The 23,454-nt window shown below is 41.4% G+C and overlaps 1 protein-coding gene across 1 annotated transcript; it reads left to right on the top strand.

The window, feature by feature from the left end:
• Positions 1-1,443: 1,443 nt before the first annotated feature.
• On the top strand, positions 1,444-23,016 carry LOC125900153 (protocadherin-17-like). The gene is made up of 4 exons (XM_049594957.1): positions 1,444-5,020; positions 6,199-6,257; positions 6,409-6,578; positions 21,730-23,016. Exons 1-4 carry the CDS (start codon positions 2,552-2,554, stop codon positions 22,305-22,307), a joined length of 3,276 nt encoding a protein of 1,091 aa, XP_049450914.1. The 5' UTR covers positions 1,444-2,551; the 3' UTR covers positions 22,308-23,016.
• The last annotated feature ends 438 nt before the right edge of the window (positions 23,017-23,454 follow it).

Here is a 23,454-nt window from a genome sequence, read left to right as displayed (position 1 = left end):
ATCATGCTTGTGCGGAGTGGTAAGTGAATCGCATGAAAGCGATGCCAAGATACTGCACGTATGCTTAAATGAGCATAGCTACTGTTTGTCATTTCAACCTCTGTGGAATTACAACAGGTAGGATTTTACACCAACATAATAATGTGCTTTCAAGTAAAAATCAATTCGTCATGAAACAACTGATGCATCCGTGTCTTTTTACTGCCAACAAAGCAGCAGAGATGGCGGTTCATTCCAGGGCAGGTGCTGTGGTCTCATTAGAGAAAGTTATCCATGACAAAGTCGTCAGCTTCTACAAAAACAAGGCGGCCGAAGCCACACATGAGGATGTGGCCTATTTATTATGGATATGAACCACCCTCTCATCCGGGGTTCAGATCATATTAAATAGTATGGTATTGATATGGTATTAAATGACTGTGACAATGTGGACACAATTGTCAATAGCAGTCCTTTCCTGCAGGTTTTAACATAGACTGAATGATAATTAGTTTCCCTTTGTTGTCCTTATCTCTTACCTGCAGAAATGGCCAATTTATGCAGGCTGCACCCTGGCCAGGCAAAGTTGATGCTCCCCAGAGGAGGAAAGCAGCTATGTTTCAGACAATGGAAATGAACTCAGGGACAACTCAAGGTTGATTTAGATCCTGGGCAACATGGAATTAAATGAGGAACCAGGCCACACTGAGCTTGCCCTAATGTTGACACAGCTTCCTCTCAGAATTACTCTCGTAGTGTGTACCTGCATCCCCAAGGAGCCCCGCGCGTCACCGAGATCTGGTCAAGTGAGAATAAAAATGCAAATGTCATATTGTCGAAATGCTGAGTGAACTAAATGTCAGTCCATCTTTTCAATATGAGATATGAGATTGATGTGGATAGGCTATTGAAGGCAAGTGTGAAAGCTGCAGAAGGCAGGTTATACCAACAGCTGTGATATTTGAGCTGTGAAATAAGCCTTGTTTTTTTTCCAGAAGCATAAGTAATTCTCTTATGTCCTTTACAGAGATTATCCTGCAAAAACACTCACAGTCTGTCCTTTTATTTTATCTCGCGGCTGGATTCGTCTCAGAACTAATGATAACAATGTGCAACACAGGAGACAGGTTGTATTGTTCTCAATTATTGATAAGAATCTTCAGTTCTGAATATCCATTGATATTGAGAACACAGCTCTCTGAGGGTGGAAAAAGAAACCCAGTAAATCTTTAAAATGTTTTGTCCTCTTTAATTTTACATTTTCCACACCACATTGCAAATCTGATCCACTTCTCCCCGAGAATGACCACTCACTGCTTCCCACTACATCCCATCCAGACACATTTCGTCGATCTATTCATAATCCCTAGTTCACATCCACATGTATTAGGAGCAACATCCACCAGCACGTTTCCCCTCTGATGCTGCTGCTCTGTGCGCGCACATCAGTAAATGAATCACGTAGCACTAGAACAGCCCTTCTTCATGCGATCTTGCCAGACCTATTGGAGAAACCCCCCCAAGGCAAGATCTGTCACTGTTCACTCATTTGCTGGAAGACGATCAGAAACTATGTTAAATGCAGCAAGAAATACACTGGAGTCTGTTATAAAGGCGTCGAGAGGATTCCGGTCAGATCTCACTGCGAAGGGAGCAGGTTTCAACAGTTGACGCGGAGAGAACTGAGCGCAGGGAAAAAGCGATTAATTTTGATTATCTCAAATCTTCCAGCACCTCTTTTTCGCGTTTTTCCACCGGCAAACGTTCACACAGGGGCAGTGCAGATGAGCATTGTCCGAATGAAGGATGCAAGAGCACTGGGTCCAATTGGACTGGATTATGGGATTACTGGACTGATTATAGGACAATCATCGGGCAAAAGTCGCAGCCGTGCTATAGATGCTCTTGAATGACGGGAACACAAAAGGTTGGACGGGATTAACAGCTCTGTATCCTGCTTTTATTCTACTTTGTGGCATGGGCAGGCTGTATATGCAACGCGAGCAGAACCCATATGCAACAGTGTGCCGCACAGGAGAAAAAGTAAATGCATTGTGAATGGTAACATCGGACAATGCTGCATTTTGAACGGGCATGTCAGTATTTGCTGTAGCCTAGGTGTAGATGTCGCATGAGGGCAATGCGCTTTTGTAAGCTACGGTCTAACCTTCACCACAGAGATTCAAACGCTTTAACCTTGGATGCAGTGGGGAATATTAATACTTTATAGTCATCGATTATTCATTAAGTCCCCCCCTGTGAGGAAAAACAAAGCATTTCACGTACACTATGTTGAATTTGATCTTTTATTCATGCATTAGGTGTCGTCGGGCGGTCATCTTTGTTTACAGAAAGAGTTCATCATAGCCGAGCGGCATGTGAAAGAGGTTAAAATAGAGATTAAAAAGGCAGTAAGGATTCACAGATCGATTAAATACCTAATTAGTGTGGGATCGGCGTAAACCACATGCCTGGTTTGGGTTTAGTCCTCTAGGTTTGCCGTAATCAACAGGTTGAAAGTCAACGAGGATTTTTTTTTCTGTCTGCCACTACCGCATATCCAATTGAAGGGATGCGTCTCTCTGTACCCATTTTCATTCTGCTGTGGGTTAAAGCCCTGACATTGAAAAATCTCAATTATTCTGTCCCGGAGGAGCAAGGACCCGGCACTGTTATAGGTAATATAGCAAAAGATGCTGGATATGGGACCATGGAGAGGGGGAAAAAATCCAACTTCAGAGTACTGGAGAATTCTGCTCCACATCTGGTGGATGTTGACCCAGAGAGTGGACTAATCTTCACCAAACAAAGGATTGACAGAGAAACGTTATGCAGGCGCAACCCAAAGTGCCAGCTCTCCATGGAGGTGTTTGCCAACGACAAGGAGATATGCATGATCAAGATTGATATACAGGACATAAATGACAACTCGCCCAGTTTCCCCTCAGATCATGTGAATATTGATATTTCAGAGAATGCAGCTGCTGGGACACGCTTCCCTCTGACTATTGCACATGACTCAGATTCAGGGGAGAATGGGATAAAGACCTATCAGGTCACCAGAGATGATTACAATACATTTTCTTTGGATTTAAAAGTGAGGGGTGATGGGACTATATATCCAGAGCTGGTGGTTCAGAGACCTCTGGATAGGGAGGATCAGAGTCATCACACCCTCCTCCTCACTGCAATTGACGGTGGGGAGTATCCAAGATCAGGCTCCATGCAAATCAACGTCAGAGTGACTGATTCGAATGACAATAGCCCCGTTTTTGAAAAATCCTCTTATGTGATTGAGATTATGGAGAATTCGCCTCCTGGAAAAGTGCTCATAGATTTGAACGCCACTGACCAAGATGAGGGAAGCAACGGGCAGGTTGTCTATTCCTTCACTGGATATGCATCTGAGAGAATCCAAGACTTGTTCTCCATTGACCCCAATACTGGCGTCATTAAGGTCCAGGGAGAAATTGACTATGAAGAGAATCCAATCATAGAGTTTGATGTACAGGCTAAGGATCTCGGGCCCAACCCGATACCAGGCCACTGTAAAATTACTGTCAAAGTGCTTGACAAAAACGACAACTCGCCAATAATAAGTTTTGTCTCTGTCCGGCAGGGAGCCATCAGTGAGGCAGCACCTCCAGAATCTGTCATAGCGCTGGTGAGAGTGACGGATAAAGACTCCGGCCGCAACGGCCAACTTCAGTGCAGGGTGCTGGGAAACGTACCCTTCAGACTGCAGGAAAACAATGATAATTTTTACACGCTGCTCACAGACAGACCCCTGGACAGGGAAATGAAAGATGAGTACAATGTGACTATAGTGGCGAGAGACAATGGGATCCCGTCTTTGAACTACACTAAGTCGTTCACTGTGAAAATTTTGGATGAGAATGACAATGCGCCACGCTTTACAAAGACAGTGTACGTGCTACAGGTGCCTGAGAACAACATCCCAGGGGAGTATTTGGGCTCCGTTCTCGCCCACGACCCAGATGTAGGTCGAAATGGAACTGTGTCGTACTCCATTCTGCCATCACATATAGGAGACGTTTCAGTGTACACCTATGTGTCTGTTAATCCCACCAATGGAGCCATATATGCTTCACGCTCGTTCAATTACGAACAGACAAAATCCTTTGAGTTCAAAGTTCAGGCTAAAGATGGAGGATCCCCTCACATGGAGAGCACTTCTACAGTCAGGGTCAACATCCTTGACGTCAACGACAATCTCCCAGTTATCATTTTACCCCTGCTGCAAAATGATACAGCTGAAATCCCAGTGCCTAGAAATGTAGGTATTGGATACATTGTGGCTACAGTGAAAGCAGTGGACCATGACCACGGAGAGAGTGGCCATTTGACCTATGAGATCACAGAGGGAAATGACGACCACCTGTTTGAGATGGACCCGGTGGGAGGGGAGGTCCGAACTGCTCATGCTCTTTGGGAAGAGGTCGCCCCAGTGGTTGAGCTGGTGGTGAAGGTAACTGACCATGGCAAGCCCCCCTTATCTGCCGTGGCTAAGCTGATCATTAAGGCGAACACAGAAACGGCAGCAGGAGGGGGTTCCAGCGCGAGCGGGGAACAGCAGCACTGGGATGTATCCCTGCCCCTCATAGTTACCCTCTGCATTATCTCTGTCATGCTCTTAGCAGTCATGACCGCCATCGCTGTCAAGTCCAAACATCAAGATAAGGAGACTGGGAATTATAACTGCCGCATGGCTGAGTACTCCAATCCTCCAGTGGGGAAAGGCAAAAAGAAAAGGATCAACAAGAGTGACATCATGCTGGTGCAGAGTGAGATGGAGGAGAGAGATTCTGCGAGCCGGATGAATGTGGTGAGCAGTCCTTCTCTCATCACTTCACCAATATGTTTTGACTACCAGAGCCCTCTGCCACTCACACTGCCCAGGTCAGAGGTCATGTACCTGAAAACCACCCCAAACAGCTTGACAGTCCCCAGGGCAGGTTGCCACTCCAGCTTTGCCGGGCTTAGCACAGACACTCCAGCGAATAGGATGTCAGTGATACAGGTAAGGAGGATGCTGCACTGTATTCTTTATCTCCCTTTTATTCTGTCTTATCTGCACCCGCTGCTTTGCCATACAAATCTGACAAAAGAAAAGTAATCGACCGAAAAGGAGAAACTCTGTCACTGTGAGCAGACATCATTATTATCACTTCTCTTTCCCTGTTATGACAATATGAAATACGCTCTGCATGATATGGAAACTTGGTGCCGGATTTTATTCATGTGTTGTTAATGGTATTTCACTAAATATACTTTATGCTTTTCTGCATTTGAGGAATCAGAGTCATTATGGGAAATTGCTCCATTGTAAGTCCACTTTTGCAAAATGGTACAGGTGGCCTGCATAATCAGAAAGTCCTCGCAGTTAGACATGCAAACAGTGTGAGTCTTGAACAAGGCTGCTGTGACCCTGCCAGATCCACTGCTATAGAGTGAAAACAAAACCCTGCCTGAAATGTGGGATTGGACAGGTGTTTGAGCAGCTTGTCCGATCACATTACTGAACCAATGTGCACCAGACAGCTAGATGCACACAGCATAACCTTACAATCGCATTTTTCGCTCCCTGCAAATATGGGCCAGATCCACCCATCCGCATCCAAAGTTGGCACGATAAGGCCATTAATAGGGTCCAGCCTTGCCTTGTAGAGATGGCAGGGTTGTATACACGAGCCAGCTAACATGCTAATTTGACAGCATGGGCTTGTAGTGCTGTTTAGCACAGCAGAATTATCTGTTGTAAACGATGTAAATATCTAGGACAGTCTCGCAGACAGTCTCATTTGGAGATGATAACACAGATGACAAGGCCTGGCACTGTCACCAGTCACTAGGGTATGTGGGTGTGATCAACACAAACACATTATTCTCAAGATAGGAGAAAAAGGATGCTGATGACAGTGGCTAATGCTTTTCTCCTTTGCCTTGCCAAAGCTGCACATATGGTCACAATGGAAATTTGTTCTTATCATGCCGTCATCACTGGCAGGTGCTCTATGGCTTTCATTGACATCTTTCAGGTGTTCTGATAAATATTAAAAAAAAAAATAAAAAAAATAAAAAATTGAATTGAAAAGATTTCTTTTCCTGTCTGAATGTCATGTTGCTCGGGCTATTGTCGAAAACCGTATGAAAATGTTAACATGACCAATGCAAAATATTATTTCCTTTCATTTCTAGACGGAAAATTTCCCCTCAGAGCCCAATTATGCTGGCAGCAGGCAGCCGTTTGTTCAAAGGTAAGAGCTCTATCCAAAAACCTCCTGACCAGTGCATTTAGCTTCTTCATCTTTGTATCAAGCCAGCTGACTATGGCTATCAAATGGAAGCGCTCATGCAGAGGTAATGGTAACTTATGTTTTTTTTCCCCCTCCTTCCATTCTGCTGCAGCTCAACATTTAAGGATGCAGAACGAGCAAGCCTCCGAGACAGTGGCCATGGTGATAGTGACCAGGCTGATAGTGACCAGGATACTAATAAAGGCTCACACTGCGACACGTCTGCTAGGGAGGCCCTCAAGATGAAAGCAACAGCAGTTAATGGCCAGCCTTTTGAGCAGGGTGAGTGGATGCACTCTCTTCCTGACATCTTGAAGATGCCTAACTGACTCTTGTACCTCACATTGTTTATACTTTACGCACTGAGAACATGCTGCTCGCCGGTGTTTAAGTGGAGGTCCGCCAGTCAACACAGATAAACATTTAACACGGAAGATGTAAATTCACAGTGTTATTAGACGCAGGTAGTGCTACTTTGTACCGCTTTACATTGCAGACAGCCTGAGGTGTGTTGCAAAGATGACATGAAGGCACCAGAGTGGAAGGTAGATGGTAGTTTAAAAGGATAAAAGAGTCCATTGGCTGAAGGTAGAAAATGTTCAAACATCTTGCGTCTGATTTTGCCATCAAACAAGCTCATATGCATGGCAAAGTGTACCTCCGTCTGTGTCTCTTTTGATCACGTCATTATTTGAACACAGATTCGCCGCATGAATGTCTTGAATAACACGACAGAGACAAGAAAGCATGATAGACACTTGCAGCGCAAAATGACAGGTATTTCTGGTGCAACATGACAGAGTGTTTCCACCTTTTGCAGGGAAAGATTTTCTCAGTTATTATCGGTTTTGCCGCGGTTACACTGTTTTGAGAGGAGCTTTGCTTTGCAACTGAAAATAGAAATGTTAAATTTTATTTCGCAAATCTGAAACGATCCACACTGCCAGGAGTATAATCATAGATGATTGTCAATCTGTTGCAACCTGGCTGACCTGATAGGGACTGATATATTTAGCTGTTGCGGATATAAACTGAAAATATGAAAGCAACTCTCACTGGTGAGATAAAAGATAATGGGGGACTTGAGCGAAGTGGTGGTGTTTCTCATTTCCTTGTGTGAGCCTTGCAAGAGAATGGCTCTGGTCATCAGGTCCCTATGCAGTACTTTCCACACCATTTACATTGCTATGAACTGTTTGTTTGTGGCATGCTCAGGAGGGCAGAGATGGAAACACTCTTGTGGCTGCCAAAAGGATGTGTGAATCTCTCTCTCTCTATCTATCTCACTTGTGTGTGTTTGTGTGAGTGTGTGCAATGAGGAATTATGGCAGACCAAACTTGACTCTGTGGGAGGTGTAAATTCAATCACACTTTTTTTTTTTTTTTTTGCAGCACATTTCTGAATCTGATTCAGCCCAAGTTCTAAGGCCAATCAAATAGACAGATATTGAAAGAGATGTTTTGTACATGCAAGACTGAATATTTACATGTGCGGCGCTGACGCCCGTTTGACGGGAATGTCAGTTAATTTATAGACCTGCATTTGTTAGATAAGAGAAATGCAAAGAAGTGGGGCATTGCTTTTAATATTAATAGGTTTTGCTAATGCCTTCCGTGTTTGCATGTGGGGAATGTAGTTAAAAAAAAAAAACAACAAAACTAATGGTTAGATTAAATGGTGTTCTCTCTCTCGGGGGTTGGTCAGTTGAACATTAAATGGTGTCACTGTCTGCTGAGTACAAGATGGAAGATCTGCATTACGCATAATGCCTTAGACCTGATCACTAAAAACATCACCCTCCAACCCACACACTCCTTCTGCCTCTCGCTCACACACACACACACACACACACACACACGCACAGGTACATTTATTGAACAACAAAGTCACTGTTTTGCAGATTCTGACAAGATAGCACTATTATCCAAAATGGAGACACCACAGAATTTTAGTTCCAAATGCACCAACACAAAAGCTTGTGGGTTAAGTAGTATTGCTTTTATGTCTTTACCTTTACCATCCCTCTAGTCTCCTGGCTGCTTTGATACAGGTAATATATGCACCTGTGCAGCTTCCACTATCATGCACTCTGAATATTTATTCACTCTCACAGACACCAGATGCACAGTGGGTATGTTGCTAGGCTTTCTCTGATTCTATTTATAATGGGCAGGCAGTTTCTTTGTTTTTGAGAACATGGTATTGTTCCTCTCACAGTTGCCCATAAGATCACAGCTATTCTGTCACTTTGTCATGATTCTATTATGCGGCTATGTTAATGCAGTGGACTATATAAAGCCATTGTATAACTCATGTCATTTTGGAGCTATTATTTAACCCGTTTTTATTCAGTTATGAAATGGAAAAATGGAAAGCCAATGGCAGGCGCGATAGATGAAAGCACCCTCACTTCCTCATCCTCTTCCGTCTGCATTATTGTTTTTAAATAGTAGAAATGATAAAGCTACTAACAGTGCTGTGATACATGTATTTGTTCCATATTGGTAGATGTATTTAATGGCTTTTTTTGATATATTGTGTTAAAGGGAAACTAAAGCGTGCGATTATGCCAGGGGAAGATAAATCTCTTGTAAGCATTAAGAATTAAATGTTATGTAAACATGCAGACATGTTCCTTAAATTGCTCCCGGTTGTACAGCGAGACAAATACCACAATGACAAAAATACCTTACTGTGTTTTTTTTTTTTTTTCTTTTTCATAACCTTCTAAGCACATACATCTCTTTGCATCAGCATCATCTGCTAGCTCCTCTGCGGTGGTGATAGGTACCATGAAAATGAATTCAGCATCTCCCTGCGTCTCCCTGCTTATGCTCATTGTTCCGGCCTCGTGTATCTGTGCCTAAAAAATACTTTTCTCTATGGCGCTAGTACAAAAAAAAAAAAAAGAAAAAAAAAAAGACAGAAACACAAAATCATGGGGCACAGAGCTGTAATCTGGGGTGTACCTAGTTGCTTCAAAGCATAGCAGCGATAATATGCAGGATCTGTGTTGCGGTTTTCCCAAATCAAAGCCATCATTTAGTTCTCCCTTTTGATGTGAAATGCATTTTGAACCCAAATGCGTATTTTCTCTTGATCTTAGTCCTGACAGAGATAGCACCAGAATGCTCTATGCTAAGAATGCAACAATGTAAGTTCACATAATATGTAACATGACAGAGGGGGAAAAAATCACAGTGCACAGCCTTGAAATTAGACTTAATGCAAAAAGCTGCAGTTAAAAATGGCACGTACAAATGTGTAGTCATGTGTAAATAGGTGCAGTATGGTTTGTTGCACCATAAACTCAGCACTGAAGTTAGTAGCCAAGCAAATTCTTAAAGAGAAACTTTGCTACTACTACTTTAATACAGAATTTAACTGTAAACATAATGGTTAGCTAGCACCTCAGCTGCTCGATATACATTTTAAAAAGCACAGTAGATCTAATTGTGATCTAATTTGTTTTCAACCCTTTAATCAACTTCATTTATACCTCCAGAAGTTATCCATATAGGGATGGCCAGATGGTGCCACTGAAAATCTCAGGGTGGCACACCAAAACCAAAAGCCATAACTGAATTTATATAGACTAATTGAGAACTATGTCAATATAAGAGTTAAAAAATCGCATACTGATATACCTTGGTTTCTTATTTTACAGTTGATGTTAGTAATAATCTGATGTGTATAGACCAGTCGTGTCCAAAGTCTGGCTCAGGAGCCAACTGTGGCCTGCAGACCAGTTTTAAACAGCCCTTGGCTAGTCTTTCAAAATAATATATGAATAACACGATATTCTTTAATCAAGCAAGGTCACTTTGCATTTCTTTTTTTCATTCACCTCACGATGGCAGGACTATGATACAGTTTGTAGACATGCACTAAGTAGGGACTACGCAGGTAGAACTAATGTGTTTTCATAGACAGATGGTAAACAAGCAAATGAATAATTACCTAACACAAGATATTTCGTGTAAGATAGCAGACATGGTCGCAGCAAAAAAGCGTAAAGTCAAGGGTGATGGCTGCCACTTTCAAAAGAGGTGTAAAGTTGACTACTTTTTCACTCAAAGATGAAAAAGTTGCATTTGTGTCATTTGTATGGGACATTTCTTTTAGTAACCCATGTGATGCAAGAAGCAGCTGACCCCCTGGTATTTTCACATCATCTAATCTGGCTCCCATTCAAAAGGTTTGGACAGCGCTGGTATGGACTAACACTGATACAGTTAAAATTTTGAGTTCCACAGTAATCCTTTTGATGTATTATGCATGCTAGGTGATTCATTGCTCTGCAAACAGGCTGGTCACCCTGTTCCTTAAGAAGAAAAATATACAGCTTTAATTTGAAGGAGTAAACTTAATGCAAGGAACAAAACATTTACTGGGAACAAGCATTCTCGAGTTTAGGGTAAATTTGTGGTTACCCATCATTCTGATTTCTTGATCGTTCAAGGGATCACTTTGAAAATGGCCATGCCATAGCACCCTTCAACTGGGCTAGTGAAGGATTTAGATATTTAAGAATCACTCTAACCCCCAAGACCAATCAATTATATCAAACTAATTATGGGAAGCTAATTTCACAAGTCAAATCAGACATTGCTAGATGGGAAATTGTACCTCTCTCTTTCTAGGGACAAATAGAGTCAGGTCAAATGAATGTGCTACCAAGATTTCTTTTTTCTTTTTCAGTCTGTACCCATACAAGTTCCTGCAACTGCCTTTAGGGTACTAGATAAACTTTTATCAAAATTTATCTGGCAGAAGAAAAGACCCAGAGTTATGCTAACAACACTCCTTTTACCAAAAAGCAAAGGTGGTCTAGGAATGCCAAATGTTAAAGACTATTACTGGGCAGCCCAACTACGGATATTAGTGAACTGGATTAATAATGACTTGGACACAGGATGGGTACAGATTGAATAAAATTTGATTCCAGAGACCCCTCTCCGATCAATAATATTTTTGGGGGAAAGCACACTGGAAAAATATGAAGATTAGAAACATCTGGATACAAAACACACTGAATGTGTGGGAAAATATAAGGAAAAGGTGGAGAGGACCAAGTTCAATATCAAGGGCTATGCCTTTAGCTGGTAATACAGATTTCTGCCCATCTTTGTGTGATGGAGGCTTTAGAAGATGAGCTGACTCAGGCCTGGTTACAATTAACCAATTAATGGAAGGTGATCAGTTGAAATCCTTTGCAAAGCTACAGCAAAGGTTTGGGTTGCCTGCGAAAGACCTCTGTCATTACTAAATAAGGAATTATCTAATGGCTCACAATGAGTGGGAAGCAATAAGGGGATCACCGACAGGTATCAAACTGTATTTCATTGATATGACTAGAAACAATCTGACTCAGAGTTTGATTGGAAAGTTAAGGTTAGGTACTTCAGGACCGCTAAAGTAGTGTCTGAGTTCAATGAGTTCATCCTCTCCACTATGTTGGAGAGGATGTGGAATGGTTGGTGATCATACACATATTTTGTGGGACTGTCCGAAACTGCAGAGATTTTGGGAGAACATTAAAAGTGAGATTACAGTTATTCTAGATGTTGTTTTACCTTTGAATCCACTGTACTATATGTTGGGATGTATACCGACAGAGTGTTATTGTTAATTGCAAGGAAAATGATAACTGTTTCTTGGTGGCGAAGTCCACCTTCTACAGTGGAACAATGGACAAAGAGACTAAGGGCCCATCCCAATACCCCCCCCCCCCCCTACCCCTACATTTGTGCGTTCCCGCGAGGGGTAGTGGTGTCCTTTTTGGGTGTAGGGGTAGGGGGCATAACGAGGGGTAGTGGGTATCTAACTAGCCCTTCGGAGCGAAGGATTTCAGATGCTGACTTGCCAGCGAGGGGTAGACATTGCCATGGCTACCGCAGAGGAAGAAAAAAGTTCATGAGTGAGACTCCATTGTAGATGCCGGTTGGAAATGTAGATGGCTTGCAGCTTTGTGTTTGAAATAGTTACGTATGCGTGAACGTAACTGACGTGGTGACGTAGTGAGTGGTGTCACAATTCCTAGGGAAAGATTTCAACCCTTACCCCTCGTTGCTTCATTTCGAGGGCCAGGGGGTAGTGGGCTGGGGTAGGGGTAGTGGACAAGGGGGGGTATTGGGATTGGGCCTAAGACAGGTGTACATAATGGAAGAAGTAACTGCACAATTGCAAATGAAAAAAGACATTTTTGTACAGAGATGGACATGGAGTTTTGTTGTCAAGGAATGTCCAAGATTGTATGGGATCAATGTACAACCTTGATACTAAATTAAATTAGTTAAAAAAAAAAAAAAGAAAGAAAGAAAATGGCCATGCCAGATGTTCCCTTGCCAAAAGTTAGCCTCTAAATGTGGAGGTAGGTACCAAGGTACCAATGGATGCCTTATGTTGTCAAAGATACTACTACCTTAGCACTCGTTTAAAAGAAAGAGCCGCAACAGCCTCTGAAACACAGTAATGTCAGCCTCCAATTAAGCAGGGCGGGCATGGTCCTTTGGGGGCACCATTTCTTAAAAATGAGACATTTTCACATGATTTCCTTTCAATCTCTTATTTAACCAGATAAAGGTCTCATTGAGATTAAAATCTTTAAGAGAGAGCCGACCAAGAGGGCAGCATAAAAACACCATTACAACAATAAATACAAACAACATAAACGGACTGTCACACACTGCAAGAGAGGATGCACAAAGAGTACGCACTATCCAGTTAAGATGCAATCAAAGAGTAGAATCAGTCTTCAGTTCAGGTGTTTAAACAGTTACGATTTTCCAAAACTATCCAAAACTAGAGGGGCATTCAGAGAGTGCAGACATTCACCAAGGCCAAATGTTCTATCTCACAATACTTACGAAAGTGAAAAATAATTTTGTATGCACATTGTGATTCGGATCTGCTCCAGAATGTAATGGGCTCTTCCTTGGCCCACGGTTCATCTTTCCAGTAAGTTTCAAGAAAATCAGGCCAGTTGTTTTTTTTTTTACGTAATCCTGCTGTCAAACAGACACGCCAACAGACAAATGCACACACGGCTCCGAAACCATGACCTCCTTGGCTGAGGTAATAAAGTACAAGCTGTAAAAGCAAACACATTGACTAAGAGTGCTATTTTCCAGATCCTTGAAATTGACTTTAATTCACCAGCAGTAATTTTACCACTTTGATCTGAATAAATAAGCATAATTAATATGTTATTTAATATTTATTTAAGCAGGATCCTAATAAAGGCTGTTTCAAGGTTTATAATGTTATGTTAAATAAGCATCTGTTGTGTTCTTGGTCGAAGCAGACTTAACTGATTTTAGTGCGTGACAAGTAAAGTTTATTTTTCATGTGAGCAGTTTTTATGTAAACCAAAGAAGGTGAATGGTGTGCACAGACACAGGGGGGAAAGTACAGAACAGAAACAGCATACATAAGGGAGAGGTTTTCTGAACAGTGGAAAAATCGCAATCTCTCAAAAATTGATGCAATGTTTTGACCTGCAAAGTGTTTCTCAGGTTAATGCAACTCCCTGAAAACTTGGTGTTTCACCCAGATGGGCGTGGCTTTGCAGGATGCAGCAGTGCACGCTTCAGCAAGCTCCATGACCCTCTCAGCAGCCTGTGCTCTGACTGCCGCACGTTTTTACTTTACACAGCACGATATGCCCTGCGTGCGCCTTTGAAAGGATGCAGAACAAAAATCCTGCATTATTTTGGTTTGACTAAAATGAGGACTGAGTGGCAAACTAGACTGAATAATACATGCTGTAAGTATGAAGGTATACAGAATACTCTTCATATTTTCCTATAAGTTGAATCACACCATGGAAACTGATGTCTGCCTTGTAAGCCTGTTTGGGCTGGACGTGATGGCAGATACTACATTGATACCAGAATACATACCCCTTATGTAGGTAGATTTTTGTTGTTGGATACAATTTAGTTCATCTTAATGTCACTATATTTAGCTGCACATATTTCCTGTATAATGTGATGATGGTCAATTTGAGACTTAATTAGCAGTCAGGTAGGAGTAATTTGAAAATCTGCAGGGGAGTCTGGTCATTTTTGCAGCTGTGCAGCAGTACAAGGAGCAAAAGTGTAAGTGGATCCTCATAAATCAGTGATTACAAAAAATGAAAAATCACTATTTGAAGTTACAGTTAAGTGTAAGGTCCTCTGGGGGTTTAAGGCAACAGTTTGTCTAATAAACAACATTTGAGATTATATTTTTGCTAGCTTGTCCAAAAATAGATGAGATGAACCAATGCGAGCCGCCAACATTGTACATCATGTGCACAACAGTGTTTGACGAGGGTGTAAGCCACAGCTCCCGGGTGAAATACCAGATTTCTAGGTTGCCTTTGTTTGGTTATTTTGGCTTAAAAGATCTGTTTTCACCAAACACTTTTGGTATGGTACCTCTGGAACCAAAAGTAACCCTTCAGACATGGTACCCAGACCCTAGGTTCGCTTAGCATTTCCACCGCAAACAGTACTTTGATGTGGGCAAGGTTGTTGTCATTCACTGCTCCATCCAGCACTCACTGTATTTCCTCCTTTATCAGTCTGCACCTCGTTTATCATCGACAGAACGACACTGCACACTGACATTTTCAGAACAAAATAGAAAGGCTGCAGTGAGAGTCTCTCTTCATGGAATATTTAAGTGAATAGTGGGTTTGTGCATTTTGTCCTTCTCAGGCAAGCTCAGAGGCTTAGTGTTGCTGCAGCCCACAGGAACGACGATCCACGATGCTTTTTTTTTCTACGAGTGAGGATTAGAGTATATGCAGTTAAGATAATCCAGTCGAAATTAATATATATATGTAATTAAACATTTGAAGATCCACTTGTTACTAAAAGTCTGTGTCATCCAAGAGAGACAATAAAAACTAAAGTAATGCTCAGTGTTGTCACATTAAAATTTAAGGTGTGTTGATGGATTCACATCGTCAGCTCATGCATTGAGTAACATTACAGGTAAACGTTCCACCTTAGTTGCCGGCTGTCGGCCCGGTGAATTCAATTTTTTTTTCTCAGACTCCAGCTGCTGCAAGAGGCAGCAAAACATCCTTTCATTTTATAGTTACAGTAATAAAACTCTCCACAGTATGAATGGTGGTTAATTGAGCCTCAAAACCAGCCACCACTCAGCCCTGAGCAGAGTGACCTTCTGCTACTGACCAATCAACAGACTGCAGTGTTCACAGCTCCACCTTTTAGTACCAGATCTGTGTGCTAGGTACCCCAACAGAGGGGGGACCAAAAATGGGGACGGTACAGAACGGTTCCATTGGTACCATCCACAATGTTTCACAGTGGAAACGGAAAAAAGCGAACCGAACTGAACCGTATCATACTGCTAGGTGTAAATGGGGCTTTGCTGTCTCTACTGCCACAAAAGATACACATGCTCACACACAAACAAGCCAACCTTGCAGCTGTTAATACATACTTTATTTATTTAACTCACTATAATATTGAACGATAAACAAAGAGGCTGTATTACTTGTCCTCGTCAACTGTGGGCATCTTTCTGTCTGACCACTGCAGCATGATGTCAAATGTCCCTTAAATGTAATTCTGGCTCAACTTTTCACCATAGTCCTTTTTTTTTCTGGCATCCCCTGCTTCCCCCAGCATGACAGCCTAAACATACCAATCACATTCAAATGAATGGGAGGAGTGGTATTTTCACAGCAACGCCTGATTTGGTGTGCATGCACCCTCACGGAGTCCCTCAGGAAAAAGTCCCACCTACAATTAGATCCTATGACACAAAGAGACACCCATTATCCCAAAGCAATTTACTACGCACATAAAAACACATAATGCAATAAAGAAAGGAATGCGGGACATAAAGGAGGTATGTGATACATATTTCTTGGCAAGAAATGTCGAAAAGCCTTTTCCTTTAACATTCTTAATTTAAGCATTCTTTATTAAATCTCTAAAACAGTTAGGGTGCAAAATTAACAGCCCCATTTAGCATGTTAAATCTCCGTCCAGTCATCGAATAATTAACTGCTCCATTTTGTCCTATGGCTGGAAGTGTGTGCGTGGGTGTTCATGGACTTGAGCAGCAGTATGTGATAGTGGTGGCACTTTGCAAATGAGCTTGCTTTGCATGTGTGGCACATGGTGCTGGTTTTCCCATCTCTTGAGGGACTTGTAGAGACAGAGACTGTATCCTTTTTTTTTTTTTTTTTTATTTTGTCAGAACTTCCTCCAGCAAACTGGCCGAGGCTGGTTGTGCGAGGAAGGTACTGTTGCCTTTGAACAAGAGGAGCTCCCCACCTCTTCTAGGAAGACTCTCGTCATGTGGAGCGTTCCCTCGTTCCAGGCTGATATTCTCGTCCTCATCAGGGTTAGGGAAATGAGATCAAGTACCTCATTCACAGCTAGTCACTTGTTCATTGTCTTTGATATCACAGAATGGCATGTGAGCAAGATAGAGACGCCTTATTTATAGACCAAAGCTGAGCTGATCAGTGGAGTATCAGACCATGTTGTGATTGGATGAAATATTGTGATTATTCCTATGAAAAAAAAACAGGTTTAATGTTTTGGTTGGAATTTTTGGAAACAGATTTATGAGAGAGAGAAGGGATATTAAGTGTTAATGTGTGACTGCATCTGTAGATGTGAGAACTTTTTGTATTTCTTGTCATAATATTTTACTAAGAACATTTGGTTCCTGTGGGGAGAGACATCGACATTGAGTGGGAGATGTTGCAGATGTGGTGCATATTATCTTGTGTGAGTTTCACTGGATCATTCATTCATTTCTTAGAGTTGCAGTCTGACAAGAATCACAGTGTTGAAACCCCTAAATAAATAGTCAAATTCTGATCAATTCAGCGACTGTTATTTCAATTTCGTTTGCATATCCAGCATAAAGGATGACATTACAACTTCATGGCAATCACAGCAAAGAAGACACATTTATTAGAGTAAAGTTGAATCAGTCATCAGAACAACAAGAAGATTAAATTTCTACTTTTACAAATGAAATTCTGCTCCTATGTATAACAAATGAAGGTAAACTGTCATTTACTACCAATTTACAAAGACACATTTGACATTTTGCTTCATGACTCCACATGCAAAATACCTCCATGCATCATTGTCAAATTAATTTGATAGCATAGTGTAATGGCTACAGAAAAAAACATGACACCTTCTTCATCATAGCACCGTGAAAATTGGCTCATTCTGCGCGTTGCTCTCTGTGTGCTTATTTCATGTCTACCAGGGTTAGATGTGGTGTGAAATGTAAAAGACTGAGTTACGGCACAAAGACAGAGCTTTACCCATTGCTCCAGTTTTTACCACTGACACTAATACACAGTCAGTCGCACATGTTGTTCAGCCCCGTGGCGTTTGGCTTGGTGTTCACCATCAACTCATGCAGCTGAAGTCGACTACAGAAGGACCAGGGAACAACTCCAATCAACGAAAAGTTGTTGAGGAGAAAAGACTGCATGTTTTCTTTCCATCAAGTAACAGAAATGACCAGCACTTCAATTTTAAATTCTACTACTAGTAGTGTTAGTCTAGTGATGAGTCAGTACAATGTGGGCTATATTTAAGGCTTATTGCACCCAGTACTGTAATAACTTCCTGAAAATGTGAATTAAAAAAACCTGCGCTAATCTTGATTGAAAATGTAATAAAACCCAATTATAGGTGTAGATTTCAGGCGTGACGCACAAGATATGTCTCCGTCAGTTAGTTGAAGTAGCAGAGGACTTTTTATGTTGACAAAATTAAAAACATTAACACTATAAATTCATGAACAAAAGACACAAGCTGGTGCATAAAGATTCACTTGGGGGAATTAAGTGTTTGATGCTCACAATGCTCTGGCAGAAGACCCCCAAACCCTGTTTCATTTGTCCACCACAGACTGTATAAAAAATGGATGTAGTTACCTTCATGTCACCTATTGGTTTTCTGGACTCCTGCTTTGAAACATCAAGTTTGGCATTTCAGCTGTCACCATCTTGGTTTTTGGAGACAGAATTGACAATATTTGGATGAGACGGTGGAGCTGTGTGAACGAGACGTGGATCTGACTCATAGACTGTAGCCATGTCTTGCAAACAGCCTTTCCCTTAAGTGAACCCTTAAATATATGTGACTTTAAGCCTTGATAAAATGTTAATGGGTGAGTTATAAAAAAAATTAGCTATAGAGACCAAAATCATTTTTTGTACCAGGCTATAAACGTGTTTATTTCTGCTATAAAGCAGGGCAATTTAACATGGGAGTCTATGAGGATTGACTCGCTTCTGGAGCCAGCCTCAAGTGGCCTTTCAGAGAACTGCAGTATTTGGCACTTCCACATCGGCTTCATTTTTCAGCCCCAGAGGTTGCTGCTTTGTGTGCCGACAAGTGTTGAAACAAAGCTTACTCCACTGAACCCAGAAACTGACCAACAATTTCATCAAATGTCCTGATAGATATTATAATTTTAAAAAAGAACTGTACCGTAAGCTAAAGTGACATCATATATCTAACCCTAACCCTAAATATGAAAGCTGTACTGGTGTAACGATGGGTCGCCATCACTAGGTCTCTCATTAATAGTAAGTAAATACATTTGTAAAGTACAACCAAACTGTTCTCTACCCACTTCCTCATTTGTATAAGATATTTATTAGTATTAATTAAGCTGTTTGGATGTGTAAACTCCCTTCTGCCCACAAAGAAATTTCATAAGATCAAGTGAGACAAAAGAGACACTTCATCCAATAACAAGTCCAAAAAGAAAATTTCATTGACATTGAATCAACTGTTTTCCTTGATTGCTCCCTTGCATAATAGAATGGTGCAGGAATGAGTCCTAAAACCCACAAGTGATTCAGCGTTTCAGCATTCTGGCTTCCCTCGTCATGAAATCAGTGGGAGTTTTGAATGGGATTTTGGTTACATGTCTGAAATAAGGTCTGTGGTTAACACAAGCTTATGAGACATCTATGTTTTGTTCTTCAAAATAAAATACATAGTACCCCACAGCCAACAGCAAAGGCTTCTTTTGATGGTGTCTAATCTGCGATCCACTCTGGTATAATGCACAATGACCAGTCAGCATGGGGGAGTATGGGCAGGTTCAATTCCAATTGGTAGGGATTTTAGTTTAATGCAGTGGTTCCCAACTGGTCTGGCCAGAAGGTCCAGTTTTCTCCTTAATCATAAGGTCAAGGTCCACACAGTTGACCAAATTCAGTGTCATACTTGTGTCAGGCCATGTTGTTGAGTTAGATTGCTGTCTCTGTCAAGTAGCTGTATGTTAGTCACTCACTCTACAGCAGGAAACAGCACTTAAAAAATGTGCTGGAAATTCATTGTACTTAAAAATAAAGAATGTTTTTTTTCAAATTCGACATATAAGTCCATTCAGATTGGACCAGCAACCCATTTTTGAACCGGGACCTACCAGTTGGGAACCACTGGTTTAATGCATTTTTGCCTGATAACAGCATCCCATTTAACATCTTTTGCAAATTTCAAATTCTACATAAAGCCTTGGGTTTACATTTCTAAACACAAATTTAGTGTCAGATGTTTGTGTTTTCAGTACATGACACAGTATGATAATTTTTTTACACTTGCACACTTTACACTATCTGCCAAGTTATTACATTATTGGGTTTTATTACATTTTTGTCTAGGTTAAAGGTCCAGTGTGTGATATAGTGGCATCTAGTGGTGAGTGTGCAAAACTGAAACGTCTTCTGTGAATTGCCCTATCTTGAGGCAGGGTTTGAATTTCCATTCTTGGTTACTGTAGAACAACATGGCAGACTCCTTGGAAGAGGACCCACTCATTTTGTAAATATAAACAGCTCATTCTAAGGTAATAAAAACACAACAATTTCTATTTTCAGGTGATTATAAACTAGTGAAAACATAGTGAATATTATATATAATTTCTGCTGATAGATGCCCCTAAATCCTACACACTGGACCTTTAAATATCATCACATTTTCGGGCAACATTACATTTTTAGTTAATTATTTCTAGTCAGGTGCTACAAAGCTTATTTTGCATTTTTGGCAATGTGCACCGAGCATATCCAGAGAGGCATTTTACCAGCAAGGACCACACCATCAACAAGATGTGTTTAATTAAAGACAAACATGACTGATGTGCGAGGTCTGGACTGCTTGTAGCTCATCCACTTTGCTGAATACTTTGTGGGATAGCTTGGACAGGAAATTTCTATATAGCACCAGGCACGACGAACCCCCTCAGGACTCTATGTAGAGGACAGGAAGAAAGAGAGAGAGAGAGAGAGAGAGAGAAAGGAGGAGTGTGTAAGGCAGGTATTAATTCAGGAAGTGACACAGTTAAGGTGTGGTCCTCCTCCCAACTTCTGCTAGACAGCTTCAAATCCATTCATATTGCTTTCTACACATCTAAAAGTAGTGTTTCCTGCTGCAAGAGGAAACTGTTGACCACTGTTCTTAGTAAACAAGGTCCTCTTGTGGCAAGGACAGGTCACAATTTAGGTTCATTAATAAGAAGTGAAATTAAAAATGGGCAGGAAATGCAAATGGGCTGCTGAGAATGCACCAGAGTCCCTCAAAGTAATTAGAAAAATTACCAAAGGTCAAACTAATGAGTGTTTGTGCTACAAATGGAATCTCAAGATCCTATTCACCTTGAATTTCTTATTTCAGTCATTGATCTGATTTTCACCCAATTTCAGACTGCCCAAAATTAACACTGATGAATTCTGTACTATCACCCATCTGTCATCTCGGTTTTGAAAAACACAAAAATTAAAATAATGAGCCCTCACAATATTCCAACTAACAGCATTCTAACTAGGGAGTTTGCATTTTCTGATCAGAAATGGTGAATATCACTGCTCATGCAAATTTGCAAATTGTTTTTTTTTCCCGTGTTTCAACACAAACTGCTTCTGCTGCTGGAAATGTAAATGAACAACACATCACTTCCTCTGCACCAGATGATATTTTCCAGGAAACACCTACACAGGTCGTTGAGAATAGCAGAGGGAAAAGGTTTCTTGGATAGGTTGAATTACTCATTTGCTACATTGACCAGCCTGACGTATATATGATATTATCACTTTAAAGTTGCATTGCGACTGATGTCCAGAACAGAAAAGCCTGTACTTTAATAAATTAACACAAGATTGCTAAATTTGAGCCCATAGCTGCTGCAACAAGCTGCTGGTTCTTATTTTATGCTGGAAAAAAATCCAGCGATGCATACTAAATAACAACAGAGATAGTATTGTTTGTAGGATTCTATGAATAGTAGTGGACTTAGTGTTTGTTGGAGAGTTTTATTATTGTTGCTCATCCCTCAAAATGTCATCTGCATTTCCTCCTAGGTTGTTTATTCTTACCCCAGCAGGGTCCAATAACAAATGTTTAACTGTTTTTGCAGAGCAAGACAAATCAGTCCACTGCACCGATGAATGTCGTGCACTGGGACATTCTGACAGATGCTGGATGCCAAAGTTACGGGTAGGAAGCCAAGCAGACAGCGCCGATAATCGCACCAACCTTTTCATCCCTGTGGGAATGGATGCCATGGTAGAGACAGAGATTTATGGCACCATCAGCTGCAGCAGCAGAAAAACCCTCAGCACGTTTGGAAAGGAACAGCGGGACAGCACAATCCTTGTGGCCAATGTCAAACCTTACTTAAAATCGCAGCGTGCACTAAGCCCACCGCTCCAGGAGAGTCCATCTGCGTCCAGTAGTCCCACCAAGAGTAGTGTGCCCATGGACTTGGCCAACCAAGAGTCCAAAGAAGAGAGAGAGGGGGGTTCAGACAGCAGTGCCTATGGCCCTCCAGATGGCCAGTGCTCCCCGCTGCACACCGAATTGGAGGAGCCCTCCTACCTGACCTGCGAGCTCAGGCCCAAGTCCCTGTCAAGCAGCCTCATTCACAGCTCTGTCATCAGCCAGGAGTGTGGGGGGTCAGAGTGTGCACTCGACCCGCGGGACTCCGGTAACTGACAGGGCAGGTGATCCCGCTCGCTCTCACCTGCCAGGGGTGTGATGATGATATCACAGATTAATGACCAAGATGTGATTTATTTTGACCCACAAAGGTGTCCAGACACGCATTGTATAACCAAAAACCATCTGCTTTGTCTGTTTTTTGTTTTTTATTTCCCCTTTTTCTTTTCTTTTTTAGTTTGTGACTTGTTGTGTTTAGGTGAAATATGTGTCCTTGACTGCTGTGAAGGTTTGGGGAGGGGGGCGGGGGGGGAATCAGTGCTTACCTGACTTCAAGTGTTTCCATGGTGTACTGTACCTGTCAATTTAGATGTCTGTATTTTACACATTTCAAGCTCCAATTTTGTGAGGCTGTGGAACAAATTGCTACTGTTAAGCTATTGAGTCCTGTCTGCTTTTGTACAGTGAAGCTTCTTGTCTCCATTTAGTGTATAAGGAACATCTCTTTGAATATCACAGGCAACTGAAATACATATCAGTGACGTTAAATACAAAAAGTGAAGTGTCTTATGAACTGTTAATGGTGGTGCAACAGGGAATGTCCCTTTTCATAAAACCATTTGAGGTTCCTATAAAAACAAGTTTTTTAAGAATGTATTTGTAATTTTATTGTTGTCCTCTGCAGTTTATGTGAAAATAAGCTGAGCTTACACGTGAATGTGGGCTACTGTACTTGTTGTGTATTTTATTAAATTTGTATACACTGTGTGCATGGAAGGCAATTATTTTTGACTGGCGACAGCTTCTGAAGCTGTCATGTTTTTAGGTGAGAGAAGTGCATTTATGTCTACAAGGTGCTTAATACGTGTTCTCATGACAAAAAGCACTCTGCAAACGTGCCATCTTTAGCTATATACTGTATACCAGCACATGTTATCTAGCAGTAGTCTAGATCCTAGTTAGGGGGAACTTCAAAAAAAAAAAAAAAAATCACAATCAACATTTTACACAGCTATTTATATTCAAAAACGCAAATAAAAGCAGGCACTGTGTATTAGTGCACCCACTGGAATATGAGTTGACTTCCTCTGCTCACTGCTTTTATTACCAGTATGCATCATGAGGTGGAGATGAAAACAGTGCTCACGCTTTTGTACTCTGAAAGTCACTGCTGTCAGTTTATGTCTACTTGTGATTACAGGTT

This window comes from Epinephelus fuscoguttatus, linkage group LG13 (genome assembly GCF_011397635.1).
Source record: "Epinephelus fuscoguttatus linkage group LG13, E.fuscoguttatus.final_Chr_v1".
Lineage (NCBI taxonomy): Eukaryota > Metazoa > Chordata > Actinopteri > Perciformes > Serranidae > Epinephelus > Epinephelus fuscoguttatus.
The sequence above is the reverse complement of the archived record's forward strand: the minus strand, read 5'-3'. Positions and strand labels throughout refer to the sequence as shown.